Here is an 18,876-nt window from a genome sequence, read left to right on the forward strand (position 1 = left end):
CTGCAGGCCCGGCCGGATCCCAGGACGTCCCGCCCCCAGCGCCGAGCGCCCTCCGGATTGGTCGGGCCGCGAGGAGGGAGGAGGTGTCGTCGTGGCCGCCCGCATGCGCGTGACGCGCGATGACGTCACTGCGCCTCGCCCCGCCCCCGGCCGACGGCGGGAATTCTCCCTAGAGCCGTCGGAGCGTCGCACCTGCTGGGCTTTTCGGGGAGGCTAACGGCCTGTGACGCCATGGCCGTCGCCTTACCGGGAGTCACGTTGCCCTCAGTCGTCGAGGAGCTCCTGAGCGAGATGGCCGCGGCGGTGCAGGAGAACGCGCAAAGTACGGGCGGGAGGGCGTGCGTAGCTGCGCTGTGGGCGGTGGACCTGGCCGGGACGCGCGGAGACTGGAGAGGCGGAGTTCTCTGGGCCGGCGGGGCGCCGGGTTGGGGGCGCAGCCCCTGCGCTCTTCGTCCTGGTTTCTCCGAGCTTTTTCTCCTGTGGTTCTATTCCCAAACCTCAGTTCATTAAAAATAAATAAATAAATAAACAAAAAGAAAGAAAGAAAAGGAAAGGAAAAGGAAAGCCAAATTTGTTTAGGGAGCAGCGCAATAGTTCCCTGCAGGCCGGCTGGGCAGCAGGGACAGTAGTGCTGGGCGCTGCCACGAAACCCGTGAGAAGGGGCCTCGGGCCAGGAGGGCGCAAGGGACGGGAACTTGCGGGGACATACGGGGAGGGGAAGTTCTGAATTATTAAGCTTGCCTGTGGTCTTTTTTACCCCCCCTCAAAATCTTAATTTAAAGATTAATCCACGCGTACATTGTGTGCACCAGATAAATATTTTAGAACCATAAAACCCAAATGCATACGCAGTGACTGGAGTAAATAGGGATATTGTGCAAGTACGGGCTATTTCTCTGACCAGCAGAGGATGCTCTGTGACTGTGCTTACCAAAATCACCGAGGTGATCTCAAGATGTGTTCAGGGCATGCTAGAATTAAGATGGTAATTCTAATCAAAATGCATTGACCAATTAGAACTACTCGGCCAGTGTAAAAAAAATAATAAAAATGGCCGCTTAATAGCAGAGCAGACCTCAAAACTGCCGCTGCTTTTTCACTTGGATGACTTTTGTTTCAAAAGGACTGCACTTTGAAAGGGTTTATCTTGAGTTACTGTACTTAAAGGGTTGAGAAAAGTAATCCGTACTGACACAAGGATCGTATATATGTTGAAAAGATTAGGCCAGCCAGGTATTCAAATATATTTGGATCCCCAAAAGGATGGGGAAAAAAAAACAATCTGTCAGCTCAAACAGTGGTTGGCAAAATGGGCTCTGTCTGAATGGGTTAATCCATGCACTGTGATACTCTTGGCTCAGGCAGAGGGACCTTGCCATTGATTCGTGTTTATTTCCAGCAGAACCGTTTCCTGCTATTTTAAAATATTTGCTCTACATAGTAATACACTATTCCTGATCCCTATCCTTCAATGATAATATTTTTAGATCGAGATTCTGAGTTTACACTTGTATGATGATGTGATATCTAATCACAGCTGGGCCACGTAGGAAGCTGTGGTTACTTTTCCTTTCCTGCATAACTTTGTTTTCCCTGGAATTACAACTGTTGTGGTTGTGTTTTTTTAGTTTTCTCTGTATGTAATTCAACCTCAAACTCTTTACCAGTATTCTAAATCTCTACTCCATATGTTCAGATGAGTGAGATGTCAGTTTCATTCTCCTGTGGAAATCTCTTCTAGAGCCTAGACTTGCTCTACTATGGCCTGACTGCTCTCCTAGCTGTTTCCTGAGATCTTCCTTCACCATTATTACCCTAGGAATTCCCTTTGCCTATGTCGAGTGGTATGTTTAGTATATCTGCAATTTTCTTTTTCTGGGTTTACGGCCTTATTTTATAGAGCACATCCTCTAGTAGCTTCCTGAAGAAGAGTGCATGAGGTGTACTTTTTGAAGCTTCAGACGTCTAAAAAGTTTTTTCTAACGTCACCCTTAAATGATAGCTTGGCTAGGTATTGAATTATATGTTGGAAATAATATATTTCCTCAGACATCTGAAAGCATTATTCCACTACCATCTATGTCCTTAAATTTACTTTTAAAGAATCTGTATTAATTTAACCCCCCGGCTTCATCCCCACCTCCAAAGCGATCTGGTGCCACAGATTTCTGAGGGTTTTAGGGGGAAGAGGGTACTGGATTTTGGAGTATAAATGAGGTTATTGCTTGGCTCTCCATTGCTAGCTTAGGATTCCAGTTTCCTTAGGTCTTGTAAATTATTTTCCAGTGTATCTTAGCTGTTGCTTCTCCCTGTCCTTTCATCCTGGGGAGTTTTATGTTTAAAAAAAAAAATCCTTTTGTTATTGTTTAGTGGAGTATTTGGAAGGAGTAAAATTAGATGCATAGACTTCACCATCTTATACAAAAATCTTTTTGGTTATAGTCTTCTAAAGATTTTGTGTGTGGCCACTGGTTTAACATGATTACCTTTCTTCCCATTTGTGTTTTACAGTTCCTGATGAGCATCTGTTATCGTAAGTATATATCCTGTTGTAATTGGGGTTTTTTTTAACCGTTAATGTGGTTTTTAAAATTTTATTTATTTATTTAGAGAGCTGGGGGAGGGGCAGAGACTAGAGGGAAAGAGAGAATACCGTGCAGACTCCAAACTGGGTGCAGAGCCTGACCCAGGACTGGATCCCACCACCCTGAGATCATGCTGTGAGCCAGAATCAGGAGTTGGATGCTTAAGGACTGAGCCACGCAGGCGCCCCAACCATTAACGTGTTTTAAAGGCCAGATCCTTTCAACACCAACTCTTGATTTTTAAAAATACTTACTAAACTAAGAACAATGTTTTCTTGATACAATTGTTAAAAATACGTCCAAAGCCATTCTTGACAATGCAAGGTATTCTTGTGTTGTCCTATTTGCCACTTTTCTTTAACATTTTCTAGTAGGGGTGCCTGGGTGGCTCAGTGCCTGGGTGGTTCAGCATCTGACTCTTGATTTCAGGTTGGGTCATGATCCTGGGGTCCTGGGATTGAGCCCCGCATCCAGCTCCCAACTTGATGGGGAGTCTGCTTGTCTCCCTCTCCCTCTGCCCCTCCCTCTGCTCATGTGAGCTTGCTCTCGCTCTCTCTCATAAATAAATCTTTAAAAAACAAAACAAACCCATTGTTCTAGTAGTTGTAGTTGTTACACTGACACATGAAAAAGAAATTAGAAACATGGCCTATCTGCAAGGAAAGACATTTATCATTATTTGTAGATGATATAAATGTTTAAAAACCAAGGGAATAAAGGGTTTTTTTATTACAGAGATAAAAAATTGTTTTCCCTCATACACAAAGTTCAAAAATATAGCTACATTCTCAGTAGCAACAAAAAAGTGAAAGCTACCTAGGAATAAGTGACATTTAATTTATATGCATATGTACACTTATATTTAATAGTCTAGAAAAATATACACCAACCAATACCAGTGATGATTTTAGAGCAAAGAAAAGAGATGGAGTTTAGGTTTATAAAAGGGTTTAACTTTTTCTCTGCTAATGTTTTATAGAGATTATGTATTATTAGAAAACAATTACTACTTTTAAAACAAAGAGAATAGGCAAATAATAAAAATGTAAATTAGCAAAAACATTGGGGAAAGGGGTAAATCTTCCTAGTGATCATAAATATACAAATTAAAATAATGACATAACTTCCCATCTATAAAACTGGCTATCACAGAAAAGATGTTGGTAAGAATGTCCCAGATGTTGACAAGAACGTGGAGAAAAGGGTAATTGATACCCTGCTGGTAGAAGTGTAAATTGGAAAGTAATCTGGCAACAGGTGATAGGAGCTTTAAAACATACATATTCTTTGGTTAACAAATTCCACTATAAGAGTGTATCCCAAGGAAGTAATCCTGCACGTTCACAAAGATTTTACAGTGAGCGTACTCATCCAGTGTTGCTCACAGTAGCAAAAACAAAAACAAAACCACCTGCAAACAATCTAGTTATTCACATGAGATTTAAGAAACCCTAATTATCTAAAAATAGAGTTTGGGGAAAAGCAAGATAATTCATTTCTACAGTGGAAGTCTTTGTAACCACTAAGAGTGAGTAAAAAAAAAAAAATATTCAGGAGGTGTTCACAGTAAGTTACAAAGTTACAAAGGCAGGTTTAAACATTCTTCCTAGATTCTTTTTTTTTTTTTAAGATTTTTTATTTATTTATTCGACAGAGACAGAGACAGCCAGCGAGAGAGGGAACACAAGCAGGGAGAGTGGGAGAGGAAGAGGCAGGCTCATAGCGGAGGAGCCTGATGTGGGGCTCGATCCCAGAACGCCGGGATCACGCCCTGAGCCGAAGGCAGACGCCTAACGACTGCGCCACCCAGGTGCCCCATCATTTTTAAAGTTAACTGTGATTAATTGATAAAGTTATAACCAAGTTTTATTTATTTTTCTTTGTCCATAGAGAGTCTTCATATGTTTAATGTAAAAAATTTAAAACTCTTCCCATTCTAATAGTTTGTTGTATCAAGAGACTAATTTGTTGGAAAATGAAGAAGTTGAACATTTTAATTTTGAAGATAGTAGCTCTGTCTTCATGTTTTAGGTCAGATCACATGAGTTCTTTAAAACAGTAACTTCCCCAATTTAGTTCAACCCATCCATTTTATTTTCCAGTTTATAAAAATACTCCTATTCCTAAAAAAAAAAAAAAAAAAGGTTCTTGGTTGGGGCGCCTGGGTGGCTTAGTCAGATAAGCATCTGTGTGCCTTCGGCTTGGGTCCTGATCTCAGGGTCCTGGGATAGAGCCCAGGCTCCCTACTCAGCAGGGAGTCTGCTGCTCCCTCTGCCTCTCACTCATGCTCTCTCTCTCTCAAATAAATAAATTTTAAAAAAATGTTCTTGGAAAATAAAATATGAAAAGCATCAACAATCATACCACCCAGTGATAATCACTGTGACAGTTTGGTTTATTGCCTTTTTTTTTTTTAATTAAAGTTTTATTTTGAGATCATTGTGGATTTTCTTTAAAAAATTTTAACATAATTGAGAGTTTCTAAATACCTAATTTTGTGCCCAACCATTCTCACCTATCATAAGAATCTTCCCACACACCAAATTTTTTTCTGATCTATCGTTTAAAGGTGGATAGCCTTTATTACTAATACAGAAAGTACAAATTAATACCCATCGGGTGGTCAACATGAAAATCTCTGATAATACTGGTATTGGTTAGGATGTGGGGAAAATAGGACTCACACAGTGCTGGGGGGACTGCGGTTTCCACTGTGGAAAGCTGTTGGCAACACCTCTTAACGCTGAAGAATGTACGCATCCTAGGGCTCAGCAACTGTACTTCCACAACCAGGAAGAATTCTCATGTGCATCCAGGGACGTGTGCGGGGATAACTGAGTGTCATTTGTAATGTAAAAGAGAAACAATGCCTTTCAGGGTTCCTAAAAAATAAAATGTATGTACGTACAATGGAATATTACTCAAAAATTAAAAGCATATATCAACATGCATCATTTTTAAAAGCACGTTGAATAGAAAAAAACAAGCTGCCAAAAAACCCTACAATACCTTTTTATGTTCTAAAACTTAAAAAACAAGACCATAGGTACATATGTGTATATGTGTGTGTGTGCTATGTGTTGATTAGTGGGTTTTTGCTGTATTGTCTTTTTTTCCCAAATTAAAAGGAATTGTTTAAAAAATGCCAATGGGGATCCTTTGGGTTAAGTTCCCGAGCTGACTGTTCGAGCAGGCAGTCTAATCTGAAGCCTCTCTATTTCCCAGGCTGAAGTTCATCTTCGGCTCATCAGCCGTCCAGGCCTTGGACCTCGTGGACCGACAGTCCATCACCTTAATCTCATCGCCCAGTGGGAGGCGTGTTTACCAGGTAGAAATCTAGAGGTGGGGATTATCTCAACAAGGAACCCCCTTAGGACAAAAAGTTTTCGTGAATCCCGGTATTTCCTGGGCTACTGAAAAGCAAATGACCCACCTTCATAAAATCGGTGAATTAGTAGCAATGTATACAACGAGCAATGATGCTTTCTCAAGTCTAATGGAGTAGAGTCGATTTTTTGCTTCCCTGTGTTTGGTAACAGGCACTTTTCCCCAAAAAAACTGTGCTGATACTTTCACCTTGTTCATTATCTCTTGCCTACAAGCAAAAGCCAAAATGCATTTTGAGGTCCTCCTACATGCTCACGTTCACCTATCAGAAGTGATCTTTCAAAACTGTTGTCAGGAAGTATTTATTAAGGGTCAGACTATGCCGAAGGCAGTTGTCTACTTGGACTTTAGTTTTGCCCTCTAGAATTTAAGATGCGTAGATCCGTAAAGTAATACCTCTTATCAGACTCTGAAAGACTCAGATTTCCATGTGTTGTTGATAATTCCCACAAAAAGCCCAACCAGGTATTTATCTTGCAGGAAACTGAGATGCAGAAAAATCAACTCCTCTGGCAGCTGGGATTTGTAACTGCTGTCCCACACTGCCTCTCTATAAACAGTGGGCCACACTCAAACCCATTTCCACTCCCCCACCCCCAGTGTAGCTGTATGAGACCAGGGTAAGTGCCGTGGGATTGAGGGAGGGGAATCTTGTGAATGAAATAAAAATATTGGCAGTGTTCTCCTAAAATTTTGAGTCTGGGGGCCCCTGGCTGGCTCAGTCGGTAGAGGGCATGACTCTTGATCTCGGGGTTGGAGGTTCGAGGCCCACGTTGGGTGTAGAGATTACTTGAAAATAAAAATCTTAAAGAATAGTAAGATTTCCTTAAAAAATTTGTGTATGTGTATATCTGGCTTGGAAGGAGTAAAGAAGCCATCGGCTCTAGTATGTAATCTAGGTCTTGCTGAAGACCAGGAAGGGGGAAGTTTTTCAGCATTTGGATTCTGGTTTATTTATGATCAACTTCTCACCGCTGAGACCATGTCAGTTAATTCCTAGTGAGCGAGCAAGGCCGACTTGGGCAAATAGGTGCCTGTGCTTAGTGAAGTAACCGGCCATTCCACATTGTAGCATAACTTAAACAGTCTGGCAAAATCTTCTTCCTTTTCTTCATTAAGGAAAATGGGGTAATTAATGTTGAGTGCTGGAGTTAACACTTTTGGATTGTAATTACCTAAAAGAAGCTACCTATTAGAATTTTGTCAGGATGGGGCGCCTGGGTGGTGCAGTCGTTAAGCGTCTGCCTTCGGCTCAGGGCGTGATCCCGGCATTCCGGGATTGAGTCCCACATCGGGCTCCTCCGCTGGGAGCCTGCTTCTCCCTCTCCCACTCCCCCTGCTTGTGTTCCCTCTCTCGCTGGCTGTATCTCTGTCACATAAATAAATAAAATCTTTAAAAAAAAAAAAATTTTTGTCAGGAAAGCAGTTAAATGATATTGTGCCTGACGAAGTATTTCCATTCTACTTCTTAGTGTTTTTATTTGGGGTTTCTATGTAGCTGAAGTACCCGAACAAGAAGGGCCTTTGAGTTTTTCCCACATCTTTTAGTTTCAGAGTTTTTTGTCTCCATTCCAGTATTAGCATAACAGTTGACCTGTGCAGACTTCTAACTGCCCTCTAGTTCTAAGATCTAGTCATTAGTTTGTCTTAAAGATTTTGTTTGAAATATTTCTGTTGTTGACTTTTTGTTTCTCCCAAGATTGCCACTTGTTTAACTTTCATCATTCCCATCCTGTATTGTGTTACCTTACTTTACTCATCATAAAAATGCAGACTTCCTGGGGCGCCTGGGTGGCACAGCGGTTAAGCGTCTGCCTTTGGCTCAGGGCGTGATCCCGGCGTTATGGGATCGAGCCCCACATCGGGCTCCTCCGCTAGGAGCCTGCTTCTTCCTCTCCCACTCCCCCTGCTTGTGTTCCCTCTCTCGCTGGCTGTCTCTGTCTCTGTCAAATAAATAAATAAAATCTTTAAAAAAATTAAAAAAAAATGCAAACTTCCTAGTCCTGTGGCTTTCAGCTTGGACTTTGAATTAAATGACACTGTAGAAAATTAACCGTAATGGTCTCACTATATACCAGTAGAGTCCGAATTTGGCTCAAGTCGGAGGTTCTCTGAGATGATAAAAGTTGAGTCAGACACCCTGATACCTGCTGGTCATCTTTCCATGGGTCCACCTTCTGATACTGTTACCGTCGTCCAGGTCCAGTGGTAATTATTCCAAAGCCACCCCTATGTTGTTGTCACCTGAGTTGCCTTTCTGTAAATTTTTGGGTTCACCTAGAAAGGGGCGATGCATCACTCAAGAGAGGGTGAGTTACAGTGTGGCAACAGTGACCCCCAGATGTCAAAGACTTACAAAGTTTTGTCTCATTCATGCTTCACATCCATTCGGAGTGGACGGCCACCGCACTCCAGAACACCCTCACTCAGGGATCCCAGCTGGCGTAGCAGCCCGTCTCTGGAATACTGTGCGTCTCGCAGCGGAGAGAAAGGAGGATGCGGTCCGTGCCCATCGCTAACGTTTCTGCGTGGCTGCTCCCGTTTCCTGGCGAAAGCAGGTCCCATAGCCAGCCGGGATTTAATAGGGCAGGAATGTAAAATCTTTCAGACGCACGGAACACAGGGAGCAATAAAGAGTACAGCTGAGCACTGTGACGGCTCCTGAGAGGCGGGCAGCAGCCGTAAAATAAAAGTGTGCCTGCGAGTGGACGGCCGTCGGGGGGGGGTCACGCTCCTCAGAACCCAGCTGGAACCACAGCGGACTTCCTCCAGGGGAGGCTCCTCCGAGTCTGCTCATGGGTCTCCGTTTCCTATTCCCCAGCTGTTTCTTTTTAAAAAGCGCTCTCCTTCTGGGGATAAACATCGCAGACCGTGAGCGGGAGCAGTGGGCGCAGTTCCTGGGAGGGGAGGGCGTTTTCCACTGAAGGCCGAAGCCGCTGAGCGAGACGATCCCGGAGGTCAATTTCCGGTAATCATTTCTAACTCAGATTTTTGCCTGATGATTGGGTTCATTAGTCATCTGATGGCTAGATAAGGAAGGAGCAAATTCAGAATTTACTATCTCTTGATAGTATTTACTGCCTCAGGCGGTTGAACGTTGTACTTTCAGTCTTAGCCGGCCCCTGGCAGAGGCAGGCGAGAGAGCCCTTCCTCAGTCACCGGGCTTTGATTCAGCATAGTCTGGAGTGTTCTCGTGGATTGGGGACCCACAAAAAGGAGGAACCAGGGAACGGTTCAAGTCACCGTAGAATTCCAGAGGCTTATGCCTGCTTCAATTTAAATCTAGAGAGAAGAGGTAGAGGAAAGGATGAAATCTAACGTTTTATTCATTGGTAATGGTTCAGAGACCCACGAACTGTTCTTGTCACTGCTGGATACTGGGTTTTTCCCAGGATTCAGTGGACAACAGTCTGCTTTCGGACCATTGTCAGTTTGACAGTCAAGCACAAGGCTGGAACACTGCTCTTCGGTCGTGGCCTTCCCTGTCGCTTTAGTCTTTGTTGGGGAGAAAGAGGGAAGAACCTCAGGAGTGCTTTTTTTCTTTTCTTTTTTTTTTACAGTCCTGGCCTTTTCATTTCGAACGCCATCTCAGAGCCTAAAACTAAGCTGAAAGCCCTGTGGCAGATTCCTAAGTGGCAGGCCATGGTAAAATACCCCTCGGGACACTTCTACTTACGTGGATACTGATTTTACGCTTCCGGTTTAGAATTTAACTCCAGGAGTGGAGCCCTGGACATTTCTGAGTTTTGGCTGCTTGGTGGTGGAGAGACAGCAACAAGTGATTTCTCTGACAAGTCTGCCCATCCACGCCACAGACACATCCTAATTTCCCTGTACGCCTGTCTCCCTTTTGTCCCCTGACTACCAACAAGACGGTCTGTTCCGGGACCAGGCCTCTTACCAGCCCCTCAAGTGTATCGTCCTTCCATCCTGCTGGACGAGTAGGCAGATCCAGGCTTGCCTCTTCGGAGACCTCCCCCCTGGGCCTCTGAGTCACCCCTTTTGCAAGCTTCTCTGCTTTATTTATTCTCCCTGTTCTCAAACGTTTTTCAAGAGCCCTCTCCTTCTTTCTCGCAAACACCGGTCTTCCTGCCTCACTGCTTACTCTTTACCTATCCTCACACTTTAGGTGTGCGGTGGGAGCTGCAGAAATGCACGCACCTGTTGTGAAATACCGAAGTTAAGAAGCACCACGATAAGCTGTGTCTGAGGGGACCTTCCCCCTCCACCTCTTTCTAGGCCGCTCATGGAGTGGGCTCTCTAACTCTCGAGGTGGAGGAATGAAACGAGTGTGTGTGGTTGGTTGAACTAGTCTGAAATTCCAGTTTCGTTGTATGGAATCCTTGAGGGCAGAGCCCCAAGGAGGAGAGTCTACAGGCAGGGAAGTGGCGTCTCCACTTTTGGGTAAAACATGACAGTGGGTCCTCCCAGTGTGATTTGCAGGGCAGCACTGAGCGCTCAGATGGGTAAACTCAAGGGAATGAAGCAGTTTCCTAGCACGCGTATCGAAGTCTGATCTCACCTGTCCTCTTTTTTCTAGGTACTTGGAAGTTCTCGTAGAACATACACATGTCTGGCTTCTTGTCATTACTGTTCCTGTCCTGCCTTTGCCTTCTCAGTGCTGCGGAAGAACGACAGCCTGCTGGTGAGGATGGGGAAGGCTCTTCCCGCTCTGGTCAGATTAGGAAATTCTCGGCCCTTACCGCGTGGCTTAAGAGTTGTACAAAATGGGAGTGTTTGCTGTGTCGAAACAAATAGTTCATTGTCTTTGATGGCCGTCCGTCGTCTCTTTTGGGTTTACCCTCCCAAAATGCAGTGTCATTGTTAGATCTATATCCATTACCTGATTTTTTTTATTTAAAAGGTCACAGATGAAGCTTTGGGGAGGGCAACAAGGTAGTCTCGAAGGCTGGCTCTGGGGAATTAGACGGGCCAATAAAAGTATGAGCTGAACTGACTGTTGGCAACTTTGCGTATCCCCTCCTCCAGTTGTGAGGTGTTTCTGCCCACTGCCCGTAGACAGCCTGGCAGTTAGCCATGCCGGCCACGCACGTGGGGCAGAGAGCACACGGAGACTCGTGCCTATTTCACAGGCGCCCAGAGCATCAAGCAGGAGCAGGATATACTCACGTAACTCCTTATTTCAGAGGAGAAAGCACTGCCCACCCGAGAGCAGGTAGCTATTTTATAAGACTTGCCAAGGAAAATTATAGTACCCACTCCATTCTTCCCCTTTCTCTCACACTGTGAACTTGGTAAGCATCTTGGGCACGGGGTGGCTGGTTGGGTATCTCGTTGTAAAAAACCACATTCACAGCTGACGTGTCCTAAGTGTTTCACCTGTGAAACCACAGGATTAAATTTCGGGCCACTTCGGTATCTAAAGCTGTGCGTGTTCTGTGACAGAGGGCCCGGCTGTCCCCAGAGGCGTGTACAGGCCGACAGAGGGGAGGGTTCTACCACCCACCCCGCCTCCTCCCCCTGTAGGACAGCACGGCGGTGGAGGGAGCAGACCGCAGACTCAGTGTGTGGGTGAAATGGGGATAAGACCCGTCTTCGTGGGGCAGCTGACAGATTTAAGTGAGATCATCTGTGAGAAGCACTGAGCAACACGGTAGGTCAAGGATGTTCAAGGAATGTTCGCTGTCGCCGTGAAGAGCTTTCCGAAGGGTGGAAGGAAGCAGCAGAGCTGAAGATGAAAACGCGGGGCCTGTCTTGGTTCTCACTGTGCGTGATAAAGCCTGTGCCAGCTGGGTCTAAACTATTTCCCGAACAACAGGCAAAGTAAAACTTCCTCTATCCCCTCTGATTTCTAGAAAGAATACATCGTGTCGTCTTCCGCTGCAGTTTTTAGGCAGGGAGTCCATAACCTGTGAGCCCCACTCCTTTCCTAGTAAATGTAGCCGGGGGTCTTGGTCCGCTTCGGCCCTGCCGACCTGTAATGGGCGTGTTTTGTGTTCCAGTGCAAGCATCTCTTGGCGGTTTACCTCAGTCAGGTAACGAGAACCTGTCGACAGCTACAGGTCTCTGACAAGCAACTGACTGACATCTTATTCACGAAGAAGAAACAAGAAGCATGAAAGGTACAGACTGAGCATCTATCTTTGAAAATAGGGGTCCCACCCAGAAACACATTTACCCTACCAGGGTTCACATGGAAGCGAGGTGAAATTTCTTCTGGAGGCTTCTTGTCACCGTCCCTTTTCCCTCCTGGACAAGAGACCGTGCGTTGCGAGCTGGGATGTGTCTATACTTCGAAGCTCTACAATTTCTCCTGAGAAGTCGGAGCCAGCCTCTGAGCCCCGTGGGTCAGCTGTCTAGCTGAATCAAGCATTTGTCCCAAACAAAGCCTAACATCATGTCCTATCTGCAATTAGATTTTTTTAAGATTTTTTTATTTGAAAGAGCGAGCATGTGCCGGGGGAGGGGCAGAGGGAGCAGCAGACTCTGCGAGCAGGGAGCTCGACGTGGAGCTCAGTCCCAGGACCCCAAGATCATGACCTGAGCCAGAGGCAGACGCTTAACCAGCTGAGCCAGCCAGGCACCCAGTGAGTCGGATTCTTAAGTTACTGAAGTACTAGTAATTTTTAAGAGGTTGGAACGGTAGATGAAACTGGTCAGATGAATTTTGTAACAAGCCAAAGGAAGGAAGGGACTGAAGGTCATGCCCTGAAGGAAGCAAAGAAACTGCGATGGGCCTCAGCTGGACCCGGAGAGAGTGAAGGAGCCGTGACCATGCAGGTGAGACCCTGTGCAGCCCAGGAGAACTTAGTAAGTAAAGCTGTTCCGGGCCAGGGTGGGAGCCTGGAGGGCCAGGAATGCGCTGGCTCCATGGGGACTCATAAAATCAGCAGCGTCGGGGCGCCTGGGTGGCTCAGTCGTTAAGCGTCTGCCTTCGGCTCAGGGCGTGATCCCAGAGTCCTGGGATCGAGCCCCACATCAGGCTCCTCTGCTGGGAGCCTGCTTCTTCCTCTCCCACTCCCCCTGCTTGTGTTCCCTCTCTCTCTGGCTGTCTCTATCTCTGTCAAATAAATAAATAAAATCTTAAAAAAAAAAAATCAGCAGCATCCTCTTGCTCGCGGGGATACCGCAGGAGGAAATGCGGCAGTGAACAAACAGAAGTGACAGATTGTACAGCCCGGGGAACACCCGCCCCGGGCCCCCAGAACCCTGCGGCGGGGACTCGAACACGATGCAGAAAGGGCGAGGGGGGCGCCGTGTTCCCTGGTGCGCAGAGCCTTTCGTTGCCGCAGATAAAACCTGTCAAGACTTGACTCCTTGGGAAACTTGAGCTGGGTATAAACTTCTCTTTTTAAGCAGTCTTCATAATAAAGATCAGAATGTGGATGCAGCACCCTAAGCTTGTTGGGAAGTTTTATTTTTATTTCACCTAATAGACGTACACGGTTGTATGATTTTTACTTATGAAAATGTTCACACTTGGGCTCCAGCAACTTGAAGTTCATGGCCGAACTTCAGCTTGGTAGAGAAAGGCACCTGACTACCTAACTGTGGAAGGGGCAGATGCAGTCGGGGAAGAGGAGGGATCCCATCCCTCCAGTTTCTTCCTCCAGGGTGGTTTGCAGTACATGGAAAAGAATGTTACCACAGAATGATATCCTGCTTACGAACTTACAAGAGTAGCACTTCCCCCAAATAAATAGAGCAGTTTGTTGACTGAAGAATTACTTTTAATTTTCCTGGTCACCTTCCTAGGAACAAGTATCTATTTTTAGTACATTCAACTTTTATTCTTTCACTGCCTCTGAGTTAAAAAAAAACATAATAGTTCACAGTGTTTCACAGTAAAATAGTTTCATTTTCTACCATGAAAGAGGCAGACTCTTAAAAAAACAAAACAGTCTTTTACAATCCATTCAGGCCATCGGCATCATCCACACGGAGCAGCCAGAAAGAACCAGAAATACATCTGTGAACCTTTGGAGCCGACTAATAACGTGCGTATTAGCTAGGTATGTGGTCACCACTCAGAAGAGGCAGCCCACGCGCGTACAGCAAGGTGTAGCCGTCTTTAACAACGGGGATCAGCCAGTCGTGTCCCATCCCTTTGTTGTGAACGTGTGCCTTCTGGAAGAGGCCAGGCCCTCGGTCATAGGCCCACATCAAGGGCAGGCTGTGCCCCTGCCTGCCCATTCCCACTCTTGAGGACATCTGTCTGGCAGAGAACGTACCTGGAGATGATTTTGTGAAAAGTATAGCGGAAGTCTCGGTTCCGATAGGCATAGACAATGGGATTGACCATCGAGTTGGCATGTGACAGGAGGATGGCCGTGTTCATGGCCCACTTGGGCCTATCCTTAGCCCGAGCTGGCTGAAAGAGAGTGACACAGTTGATGGCATGTACCGGCAGCCAGCACAGAGCAAAAATGCCAACGATCACGGCCAGGGACTTGGCGGCGTGGATCTCCCGCTGGATGACGGTCCTGGAGTGGTCCACGAGCTCCGTGCGCTGGAGCTGCCTGCAGGCCACCATGAAGATCTTGGCGTAGATCACCAGCATTATGAGCAGCGGGGGCAGGACGCACCCAAAGAAGTTGAAATACACCATGTAGGTCATGGGGACCACGTTCTCAAACAGACACTTGACGAGGCAGCAGCTTTCGTTTGTGGTTCCATGCCAGGGCTCCGTGCAGTTTTTGGTGGCACTGTTCTTGTTCCATCCCAGGAACGGCGTCAGTCCGATGCCGAAGGCAAGGACCCAGAGGCCAGCAATGACTCCTCTCGCTCGAGTCCCAGTGACCAAGCTCTTATACCTGTGCAAGAGAACATCATCTGTTATCGTCAGCGCGCAGCACTGTAACCAGAGTCCGACGCCCCCGCTTTGCTTTGGCCCCGTGGCCTTTACCCCGACAACCTTGAGGGGTCAGCCGCGGAGGGCACCGTGCCTTTCCCCTCAACGTGAAGACATGCAAATAGGTGTGAACAACTTCGCTCTAACAAGCTCAGGGAGAGTTTCGTTTTTGACTTACTAGCTCATCTCTGCTGAGTGACAAATCGTGGTCAGTGAGAACAAGTGGAGAAGTCTTCGCTTTTTCTTACCCACATCCCGACCCGTGAGTCTCGGTCTTCTGGAAGGCACCGTTCTAGGTGGTGAGCCGCACCAGTGAACAGAACACCCGAGATCCCCGCTTTGAAACCGCTTACATTCTAGTAGCGGGAGACGATAACAAGCACGTTCGTAAATTACACGGTGTGTGAGGAGAGGCATCGTATGAAGAGAGAACAAGCAGAGTCAGGAAGGTCAGCACTGGCAGGGACTGGAGTTTTCAAGAGGTCAAAGGAGGCCCCACTGATACGGTGAGACCGGAACACAAGCCTCACGGGAAGTGAGTCCAGCGGCACTACCTGGCGGCTCCGGGCAAGAATCCTGGCCTCCCACAAGCACACGAGAGGTCTGGCTCAGACTGCGGGAGCAGTCACCCTGAAGACTGCTGGAGAAGACGACTTCCAGCGATGTCTGTCGCTGCTAGAGTAAAGCTGAGGAAAACTGGGAAGTACCGTAGCAAATATTAAACAACCCTAGCAGTTTTAGACCTTGAAATCTTGTTTAAAATTGCTAGAAATCATAACACACAATTTAGACGTTTTGCCACAAACTAGTCTGTATATGGTTTATAGCAAAGCTATCAGGCTTGCTGTTAGTAATTGGCCCACAATATGTAGTCAGTGTTATGTACTGAGTAAATGAAAGAAAACCTTTCCTTAACCTCTGGTAAGAAAACTGGGAAATAATTTGATACACATTACCGTAAGACCTGTCTCTGGACAGTGTCCAGTTCCCTGTGCCCGCAGTATAAAGCCCGGACTTCTCAGCATGGCCCATGGCACCCTCCCCCCAGCCCCGCCCCCCAGTGCCTGCCGTCCCTAACCGGTGGCTCCCTGCTGGCTCATGCTGCTCTCAGCATCAGAAAAAACACCTGTTCCTGTTCCAAGGGTCACCTCCTTTCCTGATCACCTCCACCCCCCTGCCACAGAGCTTATTTATCTATTACGTGTGTTTTCCCCCCAACCAGGATGTCACCCTCTTAAGGACTGGCACCTTGTCCCTTTTGTATTGGTATCCCAGGACGTGGCGCTTATCTAGTAGGTTCTTAATGATACGGCCATTATGAATGCATTCCTTATTTGTTATGTGATTTGTTATCAAAGGGCTTTAAAAGAAGATTCTACTTATTAGGAATACCTGATGCTACGGGCCTGGACAGGCAGAACTGGTACAGTTCGCTGAGAAGTTAACAGAGATCTTGCCTCCTAAGTGACAGTGATCCCTAATCTTTTCTCCTCCCTACGAGGGCAGCTCTCCGCAATGGGCAGCCGCGGGGCCTTTACTACAAATGACCTGCTGGGCTCCGCTGCTCACTGAATTTTCCTTGGCCAATAAATCCATGTTTCTAAATCCTTTCTGCTTCCCTCCTCATTCAGGAATGTACAGCCATTCCTTAAAAAAAAACAAAGTTATTCCTGTCCATTACCCCACCAGAGAATACAGTCAGTCCCTGCAGGGTAACCAGACGGCCTCCCCAAGCGCCGGGCACTTAGAATCACAGGAATTTAGATCTGTGAGGCCACTTCCTCAACAGCCTGCCCTTTCTCACAGGACTCAACGGTACTGAACTGAGGGCAGCGGAACACACGCCGGTCCAGGGCCAGGATGAACCGTCTCTGGGGTAAGCAAATGCTCTGGTACATGAGGTGGTTCTGGCCAATGAGACACAAACAGAAGTCTGCTAGTGTACTTCCAGGAAAGACTTCTTTCTTGATAAAAGGAGAGAGACCCATGAGCAGGGCTCTTCCCCACACCCAGCCCTTCCCGCTTCTGCTGCCGCTATGGGAGGCCGTGCAGCAACCATCTTGGGACCATGAGGGGCTGGCCTGGAGATGAAGCGATGGCAAAGCAGAAGGAAGGAAAGAGCCTGGGTCCTTGACGACCTCTCTGAACCCCTGCGCCAACCCTAGAACCATCGTGGCTCCACATTCGAGTTCAAGAAATCACTTAAAGTCTTGACTGCTTAAGCCACTGTTCACCAGCAGCCGAAAGCATATAAACTGGAAGGGACTTTTCTCTCTTCTAATCAAAACTCTCCTATTTTACAAATGAGGAAACAGAGATACCAAGTCTCTGAGTAACAAAAGCAATGTAAGAACCAAAGACCAAAGCTAGGGCAGGACTCTCAAGCCTGTGCTCCTTGGACCGCGGTAGGCAGAGGCTTATTTTACTCAACTTTTTTTTTTTTTTTAAGCCACATGAGACACTACATGGACAGGTCACAGGGGGTGGCTTCCCACCAGCGTTCAGAACAGCCACTGGAAACCACCTACGTCTGAACTCGAAACTGCTGGATCCTGCATGTGTGAAAAACTACTTTTATGCTCAACTGACTTAGATAAAGCCGAGGACTTCCATCTGGGGAGCAGCTGGTCCCCACTTTGTGAACCTCCCCAAACACAGCTCTTCTTCCCTGTAGGTTCATTATTTCATTCAGAGCCCTCCCTTCGGACCAGGCCCTCTGTGAGTCACTGGAAGCATAATCACAGCCCTCCTGGCTTGTAAAGCTAACGAAAGAGAAAGTAAACACGTAAACACACAAACGTGTCATTACAAATCAGAAGGCGTTGGGCCCAACCAAAATGAACAGGATGCAGGTAAGAGAAAAACAGGAGGACTTTGGACGGAGGATGCTGGGGAAGGCCTCTTAAGGTTCAGAAGGAGTAAAAAGTTTGCAGAGTGGAGAGAACATTCTAGTCAGAACAGCAGGGTAAGGCTTTCAGACAGGAGAGGATTTTACTTTCCTAAAGAAGCAAAAGGAACTGAGTGACCCAAGACGAGGCAGGGGCCAGCTCAGGCCATGGGAAGGAATCTAGGTTTTGATATTCCTAGTGCAGTGGGAAACTGCTGAAGGCTTATTTTAAGCAAGGCAATGGGGCTGATTTATGTTTTGTAAAGCTCACCGTATAGAGACTGAATTTTAGGGAAGCAAGAAGAAAAACAGATCAATCAGGAAACTCGGTGGTTCATTCAAGAGAAGACGTTGACGTGGACCAGGGTGACAGGGAAGATGGTGCCCTTTGGAGGGGGAATCAACAGGTCTTTTTTTTTTTTTTTTTAATTTATTTGACAGAAAGACAGGCAGCGAGAGAGGGAACACAAGCAGGGGGAGCGGGAGAGGAAGAAGCAGGCTCCCAGCAGAGCAAGGAGCCCGATGCGGGGCTCAATCCCAGGATCCTTGGATCATGACCTGAGCTGAAGGCAGACGCTTAATGACTGAGCCACCCAGGCGCCCCAACAGGTCTCGAAAACGGACTGGATGTAGGAAGATGAAGAACTGAGCATGACTCCTAGGATCTTTCCCTCCCATGCACTAACATTTTAATTAATTCGTTATACTGAGACCGTACCAAGGGGGTTAAGAGCAAGAGAATGGTGGATGTTAGTATCCTGATGAAAACGAGAGAGAGAGACAGACAGAGAGACAGGATGTAGAAAAAAAGGCCAGACCACTAAAGTGGCTGAGGATCCGAGGCAGTGGGAGGATGGGGGTCCAGGGCTCATGTGGCAGAGGGGAGGGGGCGGCCAGGGCAGGACAGGGAGGGCCAGGTGGCTAGAAGACCTTCGAGAGCTGCGGTCATCTCAGCCACGGAAGAAAAGCCGTCCCCTGAGGGAGCGGGGAGGCCACGGCGCTGGAGGTGACTCAGCGAGTGAAAGAGGGAGCGCGTTAGACACGTGGTGGGACGCCGGCCCCTGTGGTTTTGACATCCGGCAGCCTGTTGAGGATGAGGTGCAGGCTGCCTGAGGATGTGCGAGGCCGAGGCCGGGTGAGAAAGCCGGACAGGAACTCAGGCCAGGGCGTGGCCGCCCGGGGGGGGGGGGGGGGGGGGGGGGGGG

The 18,876-nt window shown here is 47.1% G+C and overlaps 2 protein-coding genes across 2 annotated transcripts; one reads left to right on the top strand and one right to left on the bottom strand.

Annotated features, from left to right (window-relative positions):
- Positions 1-148: 148 nt before the first annotated feature.
- Positions 149-13,329, top strand: ZSWIM7 (zinc finger SWIM-type containing 7). The gene is made up of 5 exons (XM_040630106.1): positions 149-322; positions 2,512-2,533; positions 5,811-5,913; positions 10,513-10,617; positions 11,936-13,329. Exons 1-5 carry the CDS (start codon positions 232-234, stop codon positions 12,050-12,052), a joined length of 438 nt encoding a protein of 145 aa, XP_040486040.1. The 5' UTR covers positions 149-231; the 3' UTR covers positions 12,053-13,329.
- Positions 13,330-13,649: 320 nt separating this feature from the next.
- Positions 13,650-16,380, bottom strand: ADORA2B (adenosine A2b receptor). Its single transcript, XM_040628336.1, has 2 exons — positions 16,283-16,380; positions 13,650-14,746 (listed from the first exon to the last, which is right to left on the bottom strand). Exons 1-2 carry the CDS (start codon positions 16,378-16,380, stop codon positions 14,083-14,085), a joined length of 762 nt encoding a protein of 253 aa, XP_040484270.1. The 3' UTR covers positions 13,650-14,082.
- Positions 16,381-18,876: the final 2,496 nt, after the last annotated feature.

The sequence above is a fragment of the Ursus maritimus genome, unplaced genomic scaffold (genome assembly GCF_017311325.1).
Source record: "Ursus maritimus isolate PB19 unplaced genomic scaffold, ASM1731132v1 scaffold_14, whole genome shotgun sequence".
Classification (NCBI taxonomy): domain Eukaryota; kingdom Metazoa; phylum Chordata; class Mammalia; order Carnivora; family Ursidae; genus Ursus; species Ursus maritimus.

Coding starts and splice junctions, on each gene's coding strand:
- ZSWIM7 (XM_040630106.1), top strand. CDS start 232: ATGGCCGTCGCCTTACCGGGAGTCACGTTGCCCTCAGTCGTCGAGGAG. Junction 2,534..5,810: donor CCTGATGAGCATCTGTTATC/GTAAGTATATAT, acceptor TCTATTTCCCAG/GCTGAAGTTCATCTTCGGCT. Junction 5,914..10,512: donor GTGGGAGGCGTGTTTACCAG/GTAGAAATCTAG, acceptor TCTTTTTTCTAG/GTACTTGGAAGTTCTCGTAG.
- ADORA2B (XM_040628336.1), bottom strand. CDS start 16,380: ATGGATTTATTGGCCAAGGAAAATTCAGTGAGCAGCGGAGCCCAGCAG. Junction 14,747..16,282: donor CATTGCGGAGAGCTGCCCTC/GTAGGGAGGAGA, acceptor TCTCTTGCACAG/GTATAAGAGCTTGGTCACTG.